This window comes from Olea europaea, chromosome 6 (genome assembly GCF_002742605.1).
Source record: "Olea europaea var. sylvestris chromosome 6, O_europaea_v1, whole genome shotgun sequence".
Lineage (NCBI taxonomy): Eukaryota > Viridiplantae > Streptophyta > Magnoliopsida > Lamiales > Oleaceae > Olea > Olea europaea.
In genome coordinates, this window is record NC_036242.1 from 6,286,762 (window position 1) to 6,308,645 (window position 21,884).

Below are 21,884 nucleotides of genomic sequence, written 5' to 3' on the forward strand. Positions count from 1 at the left end.
TTTTTCATTAAAATAATATTACATGTAAATAAAAATTTTTTTCTTATTTTTCATCAACACATTTTCCATCAATCTACTATTCTAAAATTCATTTTTCCAGAAAATAGGTGTCAAACAGCCTCTAAATTATTGATTGATATATTGAAAAAGTGTGTTCCTCATTTTTTTAAATTCATGAATTCCTTAAGTTATGTGAACTTCCAACTATGTTGGGAAAATTTGGACTGTTTGGATCTTGGTGATTGCAAAATAATTTAGATTCGTCATTGAGACGTTTGAGTACCGAAGCAATGGAGTACGTTTATTTCATGGTAAACACGAGTGAATTTTAGTTTTTAGTCATAATTTACATTGTACTCCCCGTCTTTGATGGGATAAGTTTATTATATTTTTTCATTGGTGAGAAATTTGGCTTAGCCCCTTTTAAATATTGTACTTTTATTTTAAGATTTTGATAAAATACGCCATAATGTCTGGTTTTATTGGGGAAAAAAACATAAAACATAAATTATACAATCAAACCAAATAAAAGTTATAAAACTAATATATAACAAATTTTATAAGTCGAGTGACAACCGGTTAAATTTTCCATTCATCTCCATCTCCCTCTCCCTCTCCCTTCTTGCAAACCCACCTCCACTTCTCTCTGTGCAAACTCACCCCATTTCACCCACTTTAACTCGCACATGTCCATATGCACGCCTCAACGACCAAAAACCTAGCCACTGTCGTCCGCTCCTTCTCTAGATTCTATTCCATTCGTTCCAAAATCAAAGTCGAAGGAGCAGGAGCAGGAGCCGCCGTTGCCGCCTCCAAGAAGAAGAAGAAGAAGAAGCCTGCCTCTTCCACTACTACTGAAGACGCCTCCTTAAAACAGTACGTCTCCGCTATCAATTCAACTACCATCACCTCCTCCGTCGCCGCCATCAATTCCTCTCTCTATGATGTCGTCCGCGAAAGCGTGAAGCTGGGTTCCAAACCTGGTGATGGTACCGACTGAAATGATCGACCTATCCTTTTCTTTTTAGGCATTTTAAAGGAACTGAAAATAGTTTTTTTAAGGATTTTTGTCACTCTGTAGCTATGGTAAATTTGCTTGTGTTTTCATGTTTTATGGCAGATGAATCAGGAAAACAGCTATCGAGTGAAGTGTCCACTTTATTACATGGTATGCGCATTTAGAATTTAAATGGTTTTGAATTTAAAAATGATAGTGTAGTTACAATGATTTTGAATGGTGAAATGGGAAGATAAATGTGAAAGTTGATATAGTGGTTCTGCTTCTGTATGTGATCTTGTATTATCAATAGTGTTGTTACGATGTTTTTAATGGTGAAATTGGAAGATAAATGTGAAAATTGAAATAATGGTTCTGCTTCCGTATGAAATCTTCTCAATTTACAAATTCAATAATTTATCCCTTTTTTTTTTTTTTTTTTGAATACTATCAAATCAGAATTCTTCATAGTATTGAATACTATCAAATCAGAATGCTTCATAATATATCAACTTATGAGACCAACCCAACTCGTCTATAACTGCAGATAGACTGGATCTGGATTGGGATGATGAATTTGAGGATGTACAACCTCTGGGAAAGGTTTTGAACTTGCCATGGCTATCAAGGATGTCAAATAATGATATTTCATTGCGGAGGAAAAAAGTATCACGGGAGAGGAAGCAGAAGTGGGTATATAAGAATACACAAACCAGTCGATTTGATCGGCTGGTCAAAATGTGTGCCGTAAAGCTGGGTACAGATGCTACCCTCGAGCTATTTGGCAGATTGGGACGAGAAACTGGCCTGAAGGAGTATAATTCATTAATTGGGCATTGCATACAGAGGGCAAGGGATGCCAATGACGAAGAAGTTTCATTAGAGGAGATTTACAAGGGATGCCAACTTTTTAAAACAATGAAGGAACTGGGTTTCAAAATTGAAGAAGCAACATATGGCCAATTCTTGATGTATTTGATTGATCTGGGTATGGTTCAGGAATTTTTTTTCTTTCGCGACCTCATTAAAGATGAAAATCCAGATTCACTTCTGAGATTAGCTTATTATGAAATGCGGCTATGGATTGGTGTTAAAAATGAAGCAAAGATACGAGAACTTATCTGTTCCATCACGGATGAAAGTGCAGAAGATAAATATTCCTTCCGAGGTATGTTATTGGAGTTGCACTTTTTTTTTTCCTGTCTAAATTTTGTCCTTTTTTTCTCTCTTTTTGACACAATATTTATGTCTAGCAGTCTGGTCTGTTTCCTTCTCCAATCATGTTATGACTTTGGCTGTTTGTGGTGACAAGATCTCTATCTTTTATTATTATTTTTTTCTTCGTTTCTTTCCTTGATGGGGAGGAGACATTGTGTCTTTTTCCTAACTGTTCACACTATTCTGTTTCGGAAGAAATGTAATTCCTTTCCACTAGGTGGTTTTGTCACTGTATGACAAAGATAACATCAGCAGTCAGAGAATTTCTTTTTGTCTTGAAAATGTATCCGTTGTATCTAATGCTGGTGAAATTATTTGTGTTTCCCTTCCGTTTGATACTGATGAAGTCTTTGTTCACGAGGTTTGGCAATCTTATCTATCAGATGCCTGGCCAGTATGTTTCCTTAAATTTTACTACAAGCATGATTTTATTCTTGTATAAGTTTATTTGTGCAATGATATTGCCATTGGGTTCGTAATTGCAGGCATATTTGTATTAATTTTCAGAATAATACAGAAGTTAGTATATAATTTACTTCTCCTATGAGATCAAAGGTTATCATATATTTTCTTTTAGGCCTTCATTTGATGTGGTATAAAAACCGATATCCTGTTCAATGTATTTTATATTCACGTGCTTGTTTTGCGACTAGTGTCTTTTAGGCATAATGTTACTTATAACCTCAGAATTACGATAAATTTGCAGAAAATTTATTGTTGGCGTTGTGTGAAAGTGACCGCAAAGAAGATATTTTGCTGTTACTGGAAGCTTTTGACATAACGAAAGTCACATCAGTCGAATGTAAAGTGAGTATCTTCAAGTCATTAGGGAAACTCTCATTGGAGTCTATTGTGGTTGATTTCATGCGGACACTGAAAAGCAGTGGTAAGAATATAATTCATTTTTTATTTTTGGTGAGGTAACTTTACAATTAACGCATTGAAGAAGTCATTAATTTCCATACAGAAAGATCGCTTATGGGTTTACTTACTGTTTTTTTAGATTAGTCAGAAAAGAGAACTGCTTGAATTTTTACATTATCGCAGTTAAATGTATCCCTTTTATTCAATTCATTGTCCTATTATGTCAACTATTCATTTTCTTTTTTATTTTATCATGGTTTTGTACTGAAAGCGGCATCTGAGGTATTCGGGACATTGAATGACCTATATGAGTTCAATATCTCCTTATATTATTCTTTATCTGAAACATGCTATGGCTTCTTGTCTGAATGCAGATATCGGGCCTGAAAACATGTCAAAATTCATCTGCGAATATGCAATCAGCATACCAAATTTAGGGGTGAGGAACTTCTCATGAACGGTACTGGTAATGTTCTTTAGTCAGTTTTTGAAGCACTCCTGCGTAACAGGAGTTTGCTTTTTCAGGGAAACAACTTCGTAAATATATAGCTCACACTACCACATGCTCTTGGTTTTATCATGTCTAGCTTTCTAGACTATTTCGGGCACTATTCATCTGTCACAAGAAATGAACTTCAAACAGTAATGTCTTAAGTGATCTTAAGACATATGGCCCCATTACATAATTTAGATATAATTTTCATATTTTTCGATTGCACAGCAGTTATTTAACCTCTTACTGGAGGAAAAAATATCCTGTCGTGTTAAAAGCTTGATATATTTAGCGTGGTAATCAATTTAAGAAGGCCCCAATATACAGAATGACTGAATTCCACGTTATTAGTAGGGTTATTGTGGACATCCATGACTGAAATTTTCCGGATGATAGACATAGCTCTATGCATTGGGATGGCTTGCTGCAAATGCAAGCAGAAAGAGATCCAGAAAAAAGATTCAGTTTTTTTAAGTTGTTAACACGACCCTTTCCCTTTCTAAATGGACCCATACTTAGTCCTCATATTCATTGAATAATGGAAATTGTTCCCTAAGAATTGTTCAGCTAGTTAGAATACTACGTGTAAGACAAGGAAAACAAAGCCTTTTGTGAAATACAATTAGAGGTGAGTATAATTTTACGAAACAAACTGGATCACATTCGATTTTCTGCTTCAGTCTGGTTCAAAAAGACATGAAATTAGATTTTGATTTCAGAAGACAAGGAGATCCTTCCTGTTTGATCTGGTTCCATGTTTCCATGTACTATGGACCTGGGATTGTGTTTGAGTTTTTCTTTTGAATAATATCAAATATTGATTGGTTAATGTACTTGGGATTAAAATGCAATTTCTCATAAACCTAACCATTTGAATAGGAATTGGCTTAGAAAAAAAATTAGGTTTTTGGTTGTTTTCAACTCTTGACTTGGGCTTAATAGACAAAATTGAATGGATTCGCTTCCAGTTTGGTTCTTTTCCTTACATGAAAATCCCAACTCTCTATGAACAAAACTGAATTTTAACAGTTTGGTCCAACTGTGGCAAGCGAACAAGAGAGTCAGAGAGGCTCCTACCACTTCCCAATCCTAGTCCTCCCTAGCGAATTGACCCAATGGGGGTCACGTGCTTGAAAACTGTGAGAACTGCTTAGTTCCTTCAAGTCATTCTCTGATTATTATTATTATTATTATTATTTATTTATTTTTTTAATTTTATTTTTGGGTTTTGGATCTAAGGCGAGGATAATCTGTCCAGTTAACCTGATGGCAGTACACTTAAGAGATTCATGTACTTGAAAATTGTGAGAACAGCTTGATTCCTGCCAGCATTCTCTGTTTCTCTTGTTTCTCTTTTATATCCAATGTGATGATCATCTATTTAAAGAGTCATTATCAACATTGTTTTAAATTGTCTTTGACACCCCAAAGAGTCTTTTGTCTGGCAAGATATTGAAATAGGCAACAAGTTTGAGTTAACTTTTATTTCCTGCTTTTGAAGAAAGATGTAAACCTGGAAGATTTGTTGAATCCACTGAAGTTATTGTTATATGTGTGTTGATGGATTTGTTTTTACTTTATAGAATTGTAAGTTGTGAAGAGCCTTTTTTACTTTTGTTGGAAAGGAGGGATGGTAGCCTAAACTTCATGACATTGCCCACAACATCAATGATGGGTGTTCTATGAATATTTAAAACTTTTAAGTCTTTGACCTTTGGAAGAGCGCTCATCATCAGCACCTTTGCTTCTATTTGCAGAAATAGAGGAAGAATTAAATGGAATAACATATAGTTCCTTCTTATTCATTAGAGAGAATGGGATACATCCTATTAAAACACGCATTATATGCTAGGAGTAATTAGTGGTTAGCAGTACAACATAAGTTACAATGATATGAGCATCTTCAAAAGGCTCTTTAAAAGTGAACTACTCTCTATTTTAAAGAGTAACCTCTAAAATTATATTTCAAGAGACTCTTCAAATTAACATTTAAAAATAACCTTCTCTAAAATTCAATGCATTCAAAATATTCCAATTCTCAATGCTTCATATATTGACCAAACTAAATAGCATATACAAAGATAATGGAGGGGAAATTAAATAATAATTTTCGAGGGAAGTTGACGAAAATAAAATGTAAGAAAAAATAGTAAATACGTATTGGGAGTAGTAAAATTAAGTGTTAAAAATAAAGAGGTTGTTGAAGTATTAAAAAACTCTCTAAATTGCAAAATATCGAGTTTCTTGGAGATTCTCTAAGAATTATATCCCAGGATATCCTACCTTCCTAAACTCTACAAGGAAAAAATCAATTATAATAAAATCTGATTAATAATTCACTAAAGTCCACACATCGGCTGAGATTCTAGCAGCGTCGTTATCCGTAGTTTTTGTTTCTGAACGAATTTATTCTCTTTCATTGGGGAATGTCGAACTGCCCTACAAACTTGATCGGTATTTAACGTTTCAGGTTGGTCATAGTTTTTCAGATTATATGATAGTCATGAAGCCCATGGTTTACCTAATATGTTTCTTCTTTAATTAACAGTTTCTTCTAATTATGCATTGTTATTGTCTGAAAGGTTGAAGAAATCATTGATAACTTCAAATCTTTACACACTAAGTTGGACGTGTTGCCTACTTCTGCACAATATGAGAAGCTCATTAGATATTCCTGTGAACTCCACAAGGTATGGGACATCTATTTTAGAAAGTTATTTGAGTAAATGTGACCCAAGTTTATTGGATTCAAGGATTGGTTTTTTGTTGTTTGTTGATATACATATAAGCCCTTGTTTGAGTCACATTATTTCCATAAGAATATATTTTTGAATAGTGTATTGATGAGAAATGTGTAGTTAAAAAATAAGGAAAGGTTTTGAATTTGCATGTCATATTATTTTATTGAAGAAGGTGTGGTCGAAATGATGTCAAATCATTGTTTAAGAATGTATCTTTCTAGAAAAAAATGTGGGTCAAATAGGGTGTAAGTAAATTTAACATTTTATTACCTAAATTCATCAAGCACAGACGGTATTTTAGAAAGTTTTTAAGTGAATGTGACCCAATTTTATTAGATACGAAGCTTGGTTTGTTGTTTGTTGATATATTTAACTAAATTTCACCATTTTTTGGGCCGAATGACCTCCAACTCACTCCCATGGCTGGCTTGGCCAACTTAATCTCCCTTGGTGCTAGATTTCCTTTGAAATGATTATGAACTTGATAGTAGGATACGCTGCTACATACTCTTCAGGTACACCAGGCACTCTATATGGTTGATGAGATGTTCGAAGCTGGTTTGACTTTATCATTGGATACGGTTCATTCCATCTTAGAAGCCTGCGAGCAGAGCTGTGACTATAATCTGGTATACCAATTTTTTTCTTCTCTCTTCATTTAAAATTGTTGGATTTTCCTTTGTAATCATGCAGCATGATTTTCATTGATCATTGAAGAGATTCAAAATGCATCAAGGGGTGTTTCACACAAAATATGATTTTGTCTTCTGAGCGAAATGTAGTTGGATTCCAAATTGTGCTGTTGCCCGTGTTCAGGGTAACAATTGCACGTCTGGGTCTTGATTTGTTATTAATTGCTATTTTCTAGAGAAAAAGGAAAATATTTATAATAAAATTGGCTTGGAAAGGTTTCTCAGGCAAAATGCTCTGATTTACAGAATTGTTGAACTAACTTGTAGATTGTAATAATTGCTTTATCTTTATAATGATCTTTTTACTTTTACGATTTATAGTACTATAGTCTTTACCCTCTTAGTAGAGTCTAAAGAGGCATATTTGCCGAACAATGTCTTCTCTAGTAATTTTTGCAGCGAGGCTGTCAGTTCAATATAGGTAAACATGGAGTAGATGCTGCCATTTTTAAATATGGCAGAGCCTATTCCTGTACATAGTGTGTCGCTCTGAATCTTGAATTAGTTAAAACGTCAAAGCTACTGGGCACTGGCCTCCAAAAGGTTCAAATGTTGTAATTGTTGATACTTCTCTTTTGGATATGGATATGTATGTGTGTGTTGTAATACATCAGCATTGAGCTAATTAAGTCGGGATTTAGTAAAAGCCTGAAGCATACCTCGTTTTTAATAAACAGGATCTAGCACTTCTGCTTTGTCTTGTTTGTTACTGTTAAATTTCTCCAAACACTGCCATTTCTTTATATGAATTTTTTAGAGTAATAACATGGGAGTCTTGTTCAGTTAGTTGTCTTATTGAATTTAAACTGCCTAATCAAGCCATTGGTTATTGGATGATGTTGACATGATCTCAAATGATCCCAAGGTTCATCAAATCAAGACAATGATATATCGCCATGATCTGAAGCCAAATATTGAGACCTGCAGGTTGATGATTATTCTGTTTGTGAAGTTGAAAGACGTAAGTCTCCCTCTTTGATGTATTGTGTTTTATGTGTAGTTACAATAATTGAATATAATCATTCTTACCCACTACGTTTCTCATTTTACCTATAAGTTCAGTTTCAAGGAGCGTACGAAGTGATGAATGATCTGGCCAAGATGAATTTGGCGCCAACAGTTAACATTTTCAACGCCATAATGATTGGATATCTTCGTGAGGTGCCTTACTTGTCTTGAATGTCACTTTACTCTGTTAAACCTTTTATTTTATTAGATATTAGAAAATGTTTCATCATCCGTGCTAAGCTGATGGTCGTCATTTTGTGATGCTACGGAAGAATGTGGAATTGAAGTTGTTGACTCTGCTAATCAGTAACTGATCTGTCAACAGTCTAAGTGGTTGCTATTTTCTGTTTTTTCCACTGGAGCTAGACCATCGATAGGACCGAGACTTCTAGGTGACATATTGGTTCAAATGAATGATAATTTTTTTTTTTTTAATGAAAAAATATATTAAAGAATCATTTTTTTATTCAATTAGACTTGCAAAAGAATGTTTGACCTAAATTATCACACAAGAAGGAAAAAAATTATTTTATATTCACTGACTCCAGAATCTGAAGTCTCTATTGAGGAAAAGTAGCAACTCACATGAATGCTGTCTGAAATCCTTCCATTCATTTCCTCTGAAATTAATTGTTGTGCTTGACTAAATATTTTCATGTCCTGTATAACTTGATATTTATGCCAAATGGTGTCCATTTTGTAAGCAATAGTTTATTCAAATCATATTGACAACAATGATTCTGCTCTTGTAACATTTTTTGCAGAGCCAATTCACACCTATTTACTTGTTAATGATTATGACGATGCTATGTAGTTGAGTGCTTCGAATTTACTTGAGGTGATTTGTTTTGCATCTCGTTTTATGCATTTTGTGTTTTTGACCTGCTCTGTGGCTGAATTCCGCAGAAGAACATTTGCAGTGGACGACACGTTCTCAAACAAATGGAAGAGGCGGATGTAAAACCAGACTCTGCAACTTTCAGCTATCTTATAAGCAGCAGTAACTGTGAGGAGGATATAATCAAGGTTCTCTTAGAATTATGCTTGGCCAAAATAGTTATGTCTTGGAAACGTCACTACTGTTTTACAAAAATTTGCAAGGGTCATGAGCTATGTCAAAGGCAATCTGAAGGTCATTTTGAATTTGGTAGCCCTGCAATGTCTCTTGATATTTGATGAATCAATTAAAATTAAGCACTTCTGTAAAATATGCAGATGCTGGTCGAAAACCTAGGTGATAAGACTCTACAACATACTTTATCCATAAAATGGTCTGTCAAGATTTTATTCTGCTTCATCTCAATTTTTGTTCTTGAGGGGAGACTAGATCAGATAAGATGATAAAAATGCTTGTTGCATTCTTTTGTGGTGATGATTGGACTACAGGACAATCAATTTTGCTTCCGTATGCATAATCTACATGATCAGCTTTTTGACGTCCATACTAACTGTTGTTAGTTGGCATTCTGCTTGTAGTTTTATAACGAAATGTGCAACTCTGGAGTTCAACCCACGAAGTTTGTTTTTATGGCCCTCATAAATGCCTATGCAGCCTGTGGACAGTTTGAAAAGGCTAAACAGGTAAAGTTGGAATCTCATTGGTGCTGCTTCAGTTACTTTTTTCTAAATCAAAGATCCCTGTGATTATATCTTCAACTTCCCCTTCTGCTTCGAAAAATTATGGATCTAGTTCGTAGATGAAAGCCAGGGAATGCTGCTGAGGTAACAGCAGTATCTCTGCTGCTATATTGACAATGTCATTACGTGCAGGTTCTCTTAGACAAGAGAATACCAGTGAAGAGCTTAAATGAAATCAAGAGTGTGCTTGTCTCGGCCCTTGCTTCACATGGGCAATTATCTGAGGCCTTTGAAATGTATGAAGGAATCAAAGAAGCCGGATCCAACCTGCAGCCAAAAGCAATCGGATGTCTTATCGTAAGTTAGTTTGGTGCATTTTGTTTGAAAACAATTCTTATTTTTCTCGATCTCATATATTTTGATGATCTTAATTATCTCTCAGGAGCATCTTAAATCTGAAGGAGAGTTAGATAGACTGCTCCAGCTACTCGAGGAATTAAATGATTCACAATACTGGGTTGATACCTGCTTCAAGGTCATTTCATATTGTATTCAACACGAGCATTTAAGGTTCTCAAAACTTTATTACTGCTTTTGTAAAATTTACTTTTAATAAACCCACTTGGTTATATTTGTCCTTTCTTTGCTTTAGATCTATTGTTGATTTGCTCAAGCAACTCAAGAATAATTTTGACAATGCTGAACTTGCCACAGATGCTCTGTTTGACGAGGTTTTGACTTTTTTTTCCCTCTCTCAGTGAGAAATCAAATACTTCATATGCTCAAGATTATGAAACTCCAGATCTTCCTTTTCTGTTTATTGCTGGAAATTCTAGACTAGGAATAATTTTGTGGATATTCTTGCAACTTGATTGCATGTCATCTTCTGATGTGTTTTAAGCATTTGAATTAGGTATTTAGCTTAAATGCGGAGAAAGAGGCAACAGATATGCAATTTGGTCTGAGTTTGCTAAAAGCTATCAAGACGGAACTTGGTGTTCGCCCTTCAAGGAAAAGTCTGGATTTTCTCCTCAGTGCCTGTGTCAATGCCAAGGATACCCAGACTTCCTTTCTGATTTGGAAAGAATATGAGAAAGCAGGTCTTCCTTACAATATTTTGAGTTACCTCAGGTAAATACCGTTTGAATTCTTGATGTTATAGTTTAGATTCTCCTCACCATTACCATTAAATGGCCAATTAGAGGTGAATTAACCCTCATCTTTGCAATGGAGGGGGAAAAAACGAAAAAAAAATAAAAAAAATCTTTTCCCAGTTTCCATCTTTTGATGCAATATTGTTGCAATTACTAAATAAAACCAAAGACACCAAGTTCCTGGTGTTCTATTTAAAGAATCAGGAGTCATGGCAACTGCTGAATTTTTTACGATAGCAACACTAGGTCTACTGACTGCAAACACAAATATATTATTGTCTTAGTAGTATGCTACTGGAATTTAACATTCCTAATGGCATTCTTCCTGTTATCTCCTAATTAGGATTAAAACTGTTGAATTTTGTGTAAAGAAAGTTAACAATGAGTTATAAGGGCGACCGAGCTTCTCTCTGAGGTGTGAAATGCTCGACATTTGACTCAGAATCTTCCAAGTACTATCTAATTCATTTTCCACATGAACTCGTGTTATGGAGTCAAATTGCCAATAGCTTTTTGTGCTATCCTCGTTAGAATTTATAACTGTCACAGTTTCTGCAAAATGAATGTCCACAAGTGTGACAGATCTCTCTCAGGGATGCACAATATTTGGGTCAGAATCTCACTCTGAATATGAAAAATTCTTATGTGAGTATCCCTCATCTGGAATGTTAAATCGGCAATGGATTTTTTGCATAGTAGATCCAAGTTGGGGCTGGGATTAGATCATGGCTAAGCAAGTTCAATTGGGATACTTGAGGTCTCCCCTTCCATATAGATTGCTATACAACTTCAGAATATCATTCCACCTGGCGAACAGGGAATATTCTCTTAGCGACTTGTAGTGAGGGTGCAGATGAGGTAAGCAAGAGTGATGGTCATTGAGAACTCAAAGTTGGAGAACACTAATTGTGTTTTAATGCTCTACCTGAAATATTAACTTGTTGATCTAGTGCGTAGTGCTCCTTTTACGTGACCTAATATGTGTGTTCTTTAGTCTTTCCTGATTAATTATATATATTTATTAATGTACATTCACAAAATATTAAAAATAAAATTATATAGGTACATACTGTATACTACTTAAGAAAACGTGCATTGCATGTGGTATTGTAATAATAAAATGTTAAAAAAAAAAAAAAAATTGATAGAAAATACAAATTTAAAAAAGAAGAAAAAACTCATTACACTAAATAAACCAAAACATTGAAAAACAACATATAATTTGCAGATACGTAAACTATAGTAAAAATTAATCAGACCAAATTATTGGAAAACATAATACTTCGGGTAAAAACACAAAATGCGCCAAAGTGGAGAATATAGATCCACCCAATGTGTATTAAAAAGCAAAATGATTGGGCAAAATTCTTTAACAGATGCAAACACTAATTTTTACATAATTGAAAGAAACTACCGTTGTAAAAAGTTTTAACTTGATGTGGACATTAATATAAAATTTGAAGAACACCAATAATATCGAGGTTTGTTGGGAAATAAAATTTTTTCAGCCATTTCCTTTGATTGCTCAACTTGTAGATTGGGCAAGAGTAAATCCATCTTTTTTCCATTTTATGGTAGTCATTCTGAATATTGTTTTGATTTGATTCACATTGACGTCCTTGGTATGTCTCTTGTTGTCTCTCGTACTCATTATAAATACTTTGTCATGTTTATTGATGATTATGGTAAATATATTTGGATTTAATTTCTTCGATCTAAACCTGAGGTGTTATCTATCTTTCAACAATTTGTTGCCTATGTTGAAAATCAATTTTTTTTTCTAGCATTAAGGTTTTACTATTTGATTCAGAGGGTGAATATATATCTCATCACTCTTATACATTTCTTCAGACTAAAGACATTGTTTCTCAATACTCGTCCTTGTACACCTTAATAAAATGTTGTTGTTGAACGTAAGAATCGACATATGTTAGATGTGGTTTGTATGTCATTGATTGAATCTTCCGTTCCCTCTAAATTTCAGGTCGAAGCGTTATCTACAACAGTTTATTTAATTAATAAATTGCCTTCTAGTGTCTTGAGTTTTGATACTCCCTACTATTGATTGTATCATGAGCATCCTCACTATCTTGATATGCATACCTTTGGTTGCATGTGTCTTGTACATTTGCCACCTCATGAACGTAATAAATTATCTGCTTAATATGTTAGATGTGTGTTCATTGGTTATGGTATTTCATTAAGGTTATGTTTGCTATGATCTATGCTAACAGTTTTCATAACTCGTCATGTTGTTTTCTTTGAAAATCAATACTTCTTTTCTAATTATGTTGAATCTTTGCCCTTCCACATTGTGATGACTTGACTCGTACCCATGAGTGATTCAAATCTAGATTGGTGTTTTAACGATGACGATCGACTTTGCCCCTCTCTGAGCATGCCCATCATCAGAACTTGTTTTGATCGTCCCTTTTGCTAAGGGCCCACCATTTGAGCCAGATCAGGTTGTACTTTCAATGGATGATCTAGATTTTGGCAACATCCCTCATCTCTATTCTAGGATCCCTCGTTCCCTCGTTCTCCTGATTGATATGGTTACTCTCATACATCTCTTCTTGATACTTTGTCCTCTACTCCCATTCCTTCATGTTATTCCAAGGCTGTTCAGCATTTATGTTGGCGGGAGGCCATGGAAGAGGAATTTAGCTGCTTGTTTAGCAGCTATAGGCAGTTAAAAAAAATATATTTCCAGAAAATTGAGTCGGCTCTGGCCGAAAGCTCAGGTCGAGCCTTAATTTTTTGGATGAGCTTTTGCTCGGCTCGAACAAAAAAAGCTCTAGCTAGTAATTTCGGCTCGTTGACATCTCTAGTCACTCACGAGAAAGGCAAGGGACGAGACATGCGGAGAGTTCAGTGTTTCAGTTGTAAAGAATATGGACATATCGCTGCTTAATGTAAGAAGTCTTGGAATTACTGCAAAAATCTGGGACATATTATCAAAGAATGTCCTATTGGACCTCGGAATCATCATCCTAATGCTTATCAAGCTACAGTTGGTACTACATCCTCCTCCACTTAGGGATGTCAATTGGGTCGAGCCGGCTCGGCTCGCCAAAGCTCAGCTCGTGGGCTGCATTTGACGAGCCCGAGCGGGGGGTCCCGTCCAACGAGCCGGCTCGTCCAAAAATTTGGAAAAAAATAAAATTTTATCAATAAAATTTGAAAAATTTGCACCAAAAAAAAAAATATATATATAATTTCACGAGCTCGCGAGCTGCTCGTGCCCACGAGCAATGACCCGAGCTCGGCTTGGCCCACTGCCATCCCTACCTCCACTAGTAATTTATCTGCACTTACTCCAAATATGGGTCAAAAGATGATTATTTCAGCCTTTTTAGACAAAATGTTTCTCAACCTTCCATTCTTTCTATATATTGTAGAAAAAAATACATTACTAGTTATTTAAATATCAAAAGAAGCACATTGCACAAAGTCAACTTTAAATCTAAAACCACAAAATGTACCATTTATCTTTTAGTACAACACCTTATCATCATAATGAACTGGGTTGATAAGGAAGGAACACCAATACTGAATTTGTAAACTCGATGTGCAAAATGAAAAACAAATTCTTATTTAAGACCCTTAATTCTTGATCTATCTTTTACTGTCAAATTAAAAACCATAACAAATGATGAGAAATTGAAAAGTCTAAGTAATAATACCATTAAGTGAATAAAATAGAGCATGAAATAAGAATAAAACCAATTAAATATGTTTGATAGGACAAAATGCTTGAGCTCTTATCGTCTTTTTATTACTATGCTAATTTTATTTTATGCCATATAATAATTTTGAATTTACAGGCATATTTATTTTCTGTTTAAAATAAATTTTTGTCTAAATTTGCAGTCCTACCAATGACCAACTAGCTTATCCATGAACCTAGTGATTCGGTGCTCTGGCTGGGCAAGATGACTGTGCTTAGAACCTTTATTTCTATTAGTCTGCTCTCATGCTCTATCCATCTAAAAATTGACAGTTGTTTAGTTTCACTCACTGTCCCTAATTTTTCCTAGTTGCAAGTCTTGCAACTGCTCCTTTGTCTCTCTTAACACACACACATCCCATTCTATCATTCAAGTTTGGAGAATGGACATCCACTTCTGTCGATTAAAAGGGGGGATCTGATGTCGTAGGTGGTGGATCCGGGGGGCTTGAGGAGACAGTCGGTTGAGGAGGAGGCTCGGGAACAGTGATCTGTGCAGCATGCCTGCAGCTGCAAGTGTAAACTAGACCCGACTTGAAGGGAAAGACGATCTGTGAGGATCTATTGGTGGAAGTATTTCGCGTCCGGACCAAGAGAAGGGCAAGGAGAAATATCATGCTTGGAAAATCAAAGATTCCTGGATTATGGCCTAGATCATTAGTTTTGTTGATTAATCTCAGGCTTTACAAGTCAGCTCGTTCTATGTGGGAGTACTTGAAGAAAAATCTACTCTCAAAGCAACAATGCTCGGCGGCTGCAGTTAGAGTTTCAATTGGCAAATTTTTATCAGGACTTCGCTCCATTAAAATATATTATTCTAGTTTTACGAATCTTTGGATTAAGTATACAGACATTATCTATGTTTCGGTATCACTTGACAGTTTTGGAGGCTGTCCAAATTGTGCATGAAGTCACCAAGAGGCTCAATTTCTCATGAAAGTGCGAGCTGAATTTGAATCCATCCGGTCCAGCCTTATGAATCACGAATCCATCCCAACATTGGATGACTGTTTGGGTGCTTTTCTGGGCATATATTCAGCACATACCAAGCACAATGTTGGTTTGCTGCCTTTGGGTAGGCATTGGGAGACCTTCGGAAGTGCATAATCCTTCTCTGCATGAGCTGGTCTGCTCTTTACAATAGCAGATTTTTTAATTAGGTTCAATTTCACAAGTCTGCGCTTGCATGTGTGTGTAAGAGGGAGTGGAGATTTAATGTCTTATTGCGTATTGATAATGTGACAATTCTAGGTTTTTTTTGCCTGTATATTTGGTAGATATTGAGGAAATACGTTTGATTTCAAGGAATATGCTAGTTTTTTGCTTTAAAATTGAATACAAGGATTTTGACATGGTACTTTATAGTTTTAAGACATGTTATGTTTTTGAATTCGTTTCGATTGTTAAAATTTGTTGCAGGATGTATCAGGCTCTTTTGGCTTCAGGAGACCAGAAATCCGCAGCAAATATGCTAAGCAAGATACCGAGAGACGATCCTCATGTTTGTTGTGTCATAAAAGCATGCCAACAAACGTATAAATCAGCATTTATTAAAAGTGAAAGAAAAAAGAAGCTGAAGGCCCCGATGAAAGTACTAGGAGATTTATTTTCTGAAGCTGGAAAGTGAAGTACATCAGCGTCTTGTATCTTGTGAAGGAACGGTATGTCATATTTCTTATGCCAAAACCTTTATTTATATGTCTACGGGCTGTAATGGTGAAATGCTAATTGAGTTTCAGCACAATCAGTTTTCCAGTTCCTGTGCTGAATGATCAGTTCTGGTTGGTAACCAGCACAAGTTCATTTAGTTATAATGAACCATTTCCTCTTCTCCTGTAGATTAGATAGGCTTCCTTCTCTTCAAGGTCAGTTTGTTGATCTTGACGCACTTCAAGTGGGCTGAGAAAGTTTCAGAATATGTGTGAACAATTCTTACATTATATGAAATGAGAATCAAGTCATTTCGACTTAAAATACTATTGGAATAGAAATTGAAACACGTAAAGTTTTCGCAAAATGTATGGGTAAATAGCCAAAAACGTCTCTACCTTTCAATGTCAATGTGCAAAACGTTTTTATCTTTCATTTTTTGGTAGTTTCACCCCTATTTTTATTGCGCAAAAAGTCATTTTTATCCATTTTTCCAATAAAAAAAAGATGATTTATCCTTCTATTTAAATAGAACAAAAAGAAATGAAATGAAAGGATAAAAAATTAATTGCAACAATAGTCTCAAATTTCAAAAAATTACATATTAATCACAAATATATAATTAAAAATCAAAACTAAAAAAATTGAAATAAGAAAAATTCATTCATCTTCTTCCCCCTGCCCCCTCTCTCAATGTGTGTAGCTTTAAAAAAAATAATAATAAAAAAAAAATTATATATATATCTTTGTTATTCTTCCTTTGCATAGCATGAATAATGTCTTCACTTGCACCTCTTTAATTGCAGAATCCGATTTGTTGAAGCTAGGCTTTGTTCCTACCGAATTCAAGAAGATTTACCAACAACAAATAAAAAAGGCAGTAATGGTATTATTGGGTCTAGCCAAGGACCCCTGTAGCTAAAGTCCGTTTCTTTAGACAAGACGCCTTCTTCGGAAAAATCTGTTGGTTTACTTTCCAGTTTTGATGACAAGAGGGATGATAAATACAAAATGAACATGGATTTACGAATTGGGAAAGAACCCGTTTATGATGAATTGGAGAGCATCGTGAGAATTAAGCATGCAGAAGTTAAGATGTGGAACAAGAAGGTGGAGGAGGAAGATGAATGATTTTTTTTTTATTTATTATTTATGTGCGATTAATTTGTAATTTTTTCAAAATTTAGATCTATTGTTGCAACTAGTTCTTTATCCTTTCATTTCATTTCTTTTTGTTTTATTTAAATTGGAGGGTAAAATCGTCTTTTTATTGAAAAATAAATTAAAATGACCTTTGTGCAATGAAATATGGAAATAAGGGTGAAAATGCCAAAAAAAAAAAAGGTATGGACGTTTTGTACAATGACATTAAAAGTTAATGACGTTTTGTGCTATTATGTATTAACAATATTAAGTTTTAATCTCAATAGATTTAAGGTCTGTTAGTTTATTTGTTTTTGCTATTGTGTAGAAAGAATAAAATTAATATATCATCGGCAACTACAAAAATACTACGTACATTAGCATTTCTAATCTTATTTTATTTTTAGTATATAGTATATCCATCCTAACCTCTTCAATTCTATTTTTATTGAGAATATAGGACGAGTGATCCATAAACATCTCGCTGAAAAGTTGACGTTTTTCACTGTGATATAAAATTCCCAATTGGAACCATAACTCTATAAAAATTTTACGTTGAGGCAAATTTATGCACTATAGTATTTATGTAAAACGTATACATAACTTAAGTTTGAATTCGTAAATGATTGAGTAAATTCTGCATACTCTCGAGTGTTAGCTCTGCCACTGACTAAGCCCCACAATGCTGGCACTACTGCCCTGCTTACCTTCTTTGGAGTGAAAATCTTGTCAAAGCTTTCGGTTTTCGTAAATGTAGAAACATACGTTTTGGGATCTTGTAAGCATTGATTACGACTCTTTTTTATCTGTCATTAGAGATATAGATAGAATTCGACAATAAGCATTGAACAAAGAAGTAAGTAATTGAGAAATCTGGCAACACAGCACCAGGATTGACGACAATTCCATCAGCCAATAAGGATGATATCCTCAGACTGGATTCTTCCCGAAGATGAATCTGAGTTATAACAGCAGAGGTTAATGTGTTTAATTATTAGTATCAAAATTAAAATTCTTATGAGAGAAGTTGACGATCAAATCAGAATGGTAATAATTTTTTTATTTTGGATACTAAAAATGATGAAGCGCTGTGACGTGATATAATGCACTCCTCAAATTGATGTGGTAAGACTCGTTATGACTCATGTTTCAAATTGATTGAGACCAAGGTTTCATGAGAACTTCTATTCAATACTAATCGAGCTGTGTTCTTTATGTACCCAACTTGTCTAGTAAAAAGTCGAGCATCAAATGATGAGGGTCGAACTAATACGATGAAATAAAGTACTTGAGACAATGAAGAAGATCACTCACCAACTATACAAAATGAGCAAATACAATACCAAATTGCTCGATTTGATATGCCTATTCTTTACAAATCAAAAGACATTCTGACTTATTAAATATAGAGTGCAGCTATTTCCATCCATCCACAATGTGTGTGTGTGTGTGTGTGTATGTATATATAATTTTCATTAAATTCTCTGGATCTTTTTATATTATTTTCATCCAGTAACTGATCCTTCGGCGGAAGAAAATGGTGAAGAATTTGCTGTAAATGAAGAAGAAAACCTATCTGACACGGAAACTGGGAAACTTATCTCTCCATTGAAGAGAGAATCCTTGTTTACCTTCTCCTTTCTATTTTTAGATCCGATGTTGCATTGTTTTGTCATTTTGTCTGCTTATCTTTCCATGAAAATCAACCGTTTTGCTTTTCGTACTTGCTTGTTCAGGCACTTGCAAGGAAATATTATTGAAAATCATTTTTCATTTTGCCTATGGTTTGTACCAGAAGATTCAGCTGACGTAGAGAAGAAGCTGCAAAAAGATCTAGAGATTCAAGAGAATCTTTCATGCTACTCTGTCGCGCAATTTACGCAATACTTAAAGGATGAATATTAAAAAAAAAAAAAAAAAAAAAGGTTGAACCCCAACCTTAAGGGCCCCCACGGACCCTGCCCTGGGCCATCGTGGAGGAGGTAAATCGCAGGATGTGCTTCCCAGGAGTCAAGGTGGAGAGCATATGAATAGGTCAAGGCTGTTAACCCATATGGTAACTCCAGCTTGTAACAAAACCAATTCCACCTTGCGGGTTTGAATGTTATAATTTTTCACGTGGAAAATGTTGAAATAAAAATATTTTTTGATATTTGTTTGACTTTGTTTTACATGAAAATTGTCAATTAAATGGATGAAATTTACTTGTATTGAAAATGAAATTTGTTTCCATTGCCAAAATAAAAAATAAAAAAAATATTCAAGAAATTCAGCTATCTTTGGGTGTTCGTTTGACTTTATTTTACATTAAAATTGTTAATTAAAGGAAAATATTTTTTTACAATAATTCTTATAATTTGTTTCCATTACCAAAAAAATAAAAATAAAAATAAAAATAAAAATAAAAATAAATGAAAAATGAAAAAAAATAAAATGTTAGAGTACTCGTTTTTCCATGAAAACATGGAAACCACACTTTCCAATACAATCAAGAATTGGAATTCCACGGAAATAATTGTGCTATCAAACAAAAAAAAAAATGGAAAAGATGGAATTGGAATTCCATTTCTATGTAATTCCATGCTATAAAACACTACCTTAGAGTAAATTGTGGATCGAATGAGCATTGCCCTAAATTTATCATATTACATCCACTAAAAAGAGGTGACAAGCATAAGATCTTGACCCGGAAGAAAATGAACAGCACATTCTCAATCGGATCCCGTCACCATTTTGGTTAACTCATTTAATAATCCACGCGTCTAACCATACTCCCCCTTCTCCCAACCGTCAGATCTGATTCTCAACCTCCAAATACCTATGTTTGCTCCGTCCATCAGTAGCTACATGTTCATGAGACGGAGTCTAGGTTGAGAAATGAAGAGCTAAAAAAATTTATTGTCTAAAGTAAAAGATAATTTTTTTACGTACAAAACGCTCTCTATGAATAGAAATTTTATTTATTTTTATTTATTTATTTATTTTTGGGGAAAATGCTCTTATAATTTAATAATTAACGGGTGGCTCATCTCATCAATGAATTAGGGCTCGTTTGTTAGCGGGTTTGGAAAGCAAAAATTACTTTTGATATTAAAAAATTGATTTTGAACGTGTTTTTATAATTTTTTGAAGGTATTTTATCTATCTAATTTTTTTTTTTTATAAGAAGCTATCATATGATAGTTTTTTCATGAAATTCTTCTACAATAAACCGAAACAAAAGTAGAAGTCTTGTCGAACGGACTCTAAACATAGCCATTAACATAAATTGATTTAACGATCAAAATGTTCCAAGGGTGAATAAAGATTCAATTACTACGACCATCTAACAGACAATGTAATCCATAATAGCCTGTGGTTAAACACGAAAGAGAAGAAATTATGCCTTAACTAGAGTTAATAACGGGTATAGTAATATTATTTATAGTTAGTAGCTGTTGTAGTCATTCAATGTAATAACTTTTTATTATTTATTACCTCAAATAACAATATGTCACATAAGATGATTATTACAGTAGTTGACTATGAATTTCATTACTCTATTTTAAAATGTTTAGCAGATTTGTAGAGTCAAATTTATTGGTAGAAGGAATGTCTTCGGTAGCTATTACCTACATTAAGTTAACTTTAATATGATATCGTATTGATATCTTGATCTATGTTATCAAATATGTTTCTATAAAGTTTCGGTTTAAATTTCTGAATTTCAATAAAAATAAAAATTATAGATTTTTTTTTTCCGAGTTTTCAAAATTTTTTTTTTTTTTTTTTTTTTTAAACATTTTTTCAAAATTTTTTTTTTTTTTTTTTTTTTTTTAAAGAGTTGTAGTTTTAACTTGATGGGTCGGTTTTAATTTCGAATTGAATTTTACAGTTTACCTTACCTTGCCGCTTTAGAATTCAGTTGACCATGGAATTGAACAGATGAAATAGAAAAATTAACTAAAAATTATAATTAGCTCTCTTCGTTATCCTCATCCCGTCAGAGTTTCTGCTTCTTCCTCTAAAACTATATGTATGTGCATTTGATTTTCTCTCTCTACACGTCATCTATCTCAGGAATCATCGAACAAATTAAGAGTTCAATTTGATTTCAACTTTTCAATGTTTTCGATTCAACTTGTATAGATGCTTTTTATGATTATAAATTCTTTGGATTTTTTGAACTTAGGGTGTGATTGATAGATTACATTCTCTATGTAAAATAATTTTATTTTCCGCCATTTTGGCACGTTGGATAGCCAAAATTCTATCCAAAATGTAAAAAAATCTAAAATGGATCTTAGGGTCTGTTAATTTTTTTTGGCAATGAAAATAAATTCAAATCACAATTGTAAAAAATCTATTCATTTAATTGACAATTTTCATAAAAAACAAACCCAAACGAACACTTAAAAGATCCAAAATTTCAATATTTTTTAGGTGAAAAATTATACTAATCAAACACATTTAATTGACAATTCTCAATAAAATAAGTTCTAAGCAATTCAATTTCCTGAAATTCATTTTCTTTCCACCCAAATTCCGTTATTGCAATCAAACAGACCCTTAGGTTTGTATAGAGGCAAATAACCAGAAAAATTACAGACGACAATTATTTTATTTGTGGAATATTG

At 33.9% G+C, this 21,884-nt stretch overlaps 1 protein-coding gene across 4 annotated transcripts; it reads left to right on the forward strand.

Moving 5' to 3' along the window:
* The first annotated feature begins 590 nt into the window (after positions 1-590).
* Positions 591-17,248, forward strand: LOC111395647 (pentatricopeptide repeat-containing protein At4g21880, mitochondrial-like). Of its 4 annotated transcripts, XM_023021737.1 has the most exons (17): positions 591-989; positions 1,121-1,168; positions 1,545-2,165; positions 2,922-3,101; positions 3,454-3,518; positions 6,155-6,262; positions 6,829-6,942; positions 7,871-7,966; positions 8,068-8,166; positions 8,920-9,039; positions 9,490-9,594; positions 9,784-9,948; positions 10,034-10,161; positions 10,244-10,322; positions 10,505-10,722; positions 15,895-16,136; positions 16,932-17,248. In XM_023021737.1, exons 1-16 carry the CDS (start codon positions 695-697, stop codon positions 16,100-16,102), a joined length of 2,649 nt encoding a protein of 882 aa, XP_022877505.1. In that variant the 5' UTR covers positions 591-694; the 3' UTR covers positions 16,103-16,136; positions 16,932-17,248. The 4 variants fall into 4 exon arrangements, 3 of the variants coding, with proteins under 3 accessions (XP_022877505.1, XP_022877504.1, XP_022877506.1); XM_023021736.1 differs by lacking the exon at positions 16,932-17,248 and having other exon boundaries at positions 15,895-16,452; XM_023021738.1 differs by lacking the exon at positions 16,932-17,248 and having other exon boundaries at positions 739-876; positions 15,895-16,452.
* Positions 17,249-21,884: the final 4,636 nt, after the last annotated feature.

Coding starts and splice junctions, on each gene's coding strand:
- LOC111395647 (XM_023021737.1), top strand. CDS start 695: ATGCACGCCTCAACGACCAAAAACCTAGCCACTGTCGTCCGCTCCTTC. Junction 9,949..10,033: donor AAGCAATCGGATGTCTTATC/GTAAGTTAGTTT, acceptor ATTATCTCTCAG/GAGCATCTTAAATCTGAAGG. Junction 10,723..15,894: donor AATATTTTGAGTTACCTCAG/GTAAATACCGTT, acceptor AATTTGTTGCAG/GATGTATCAGGCTCTTTTGG.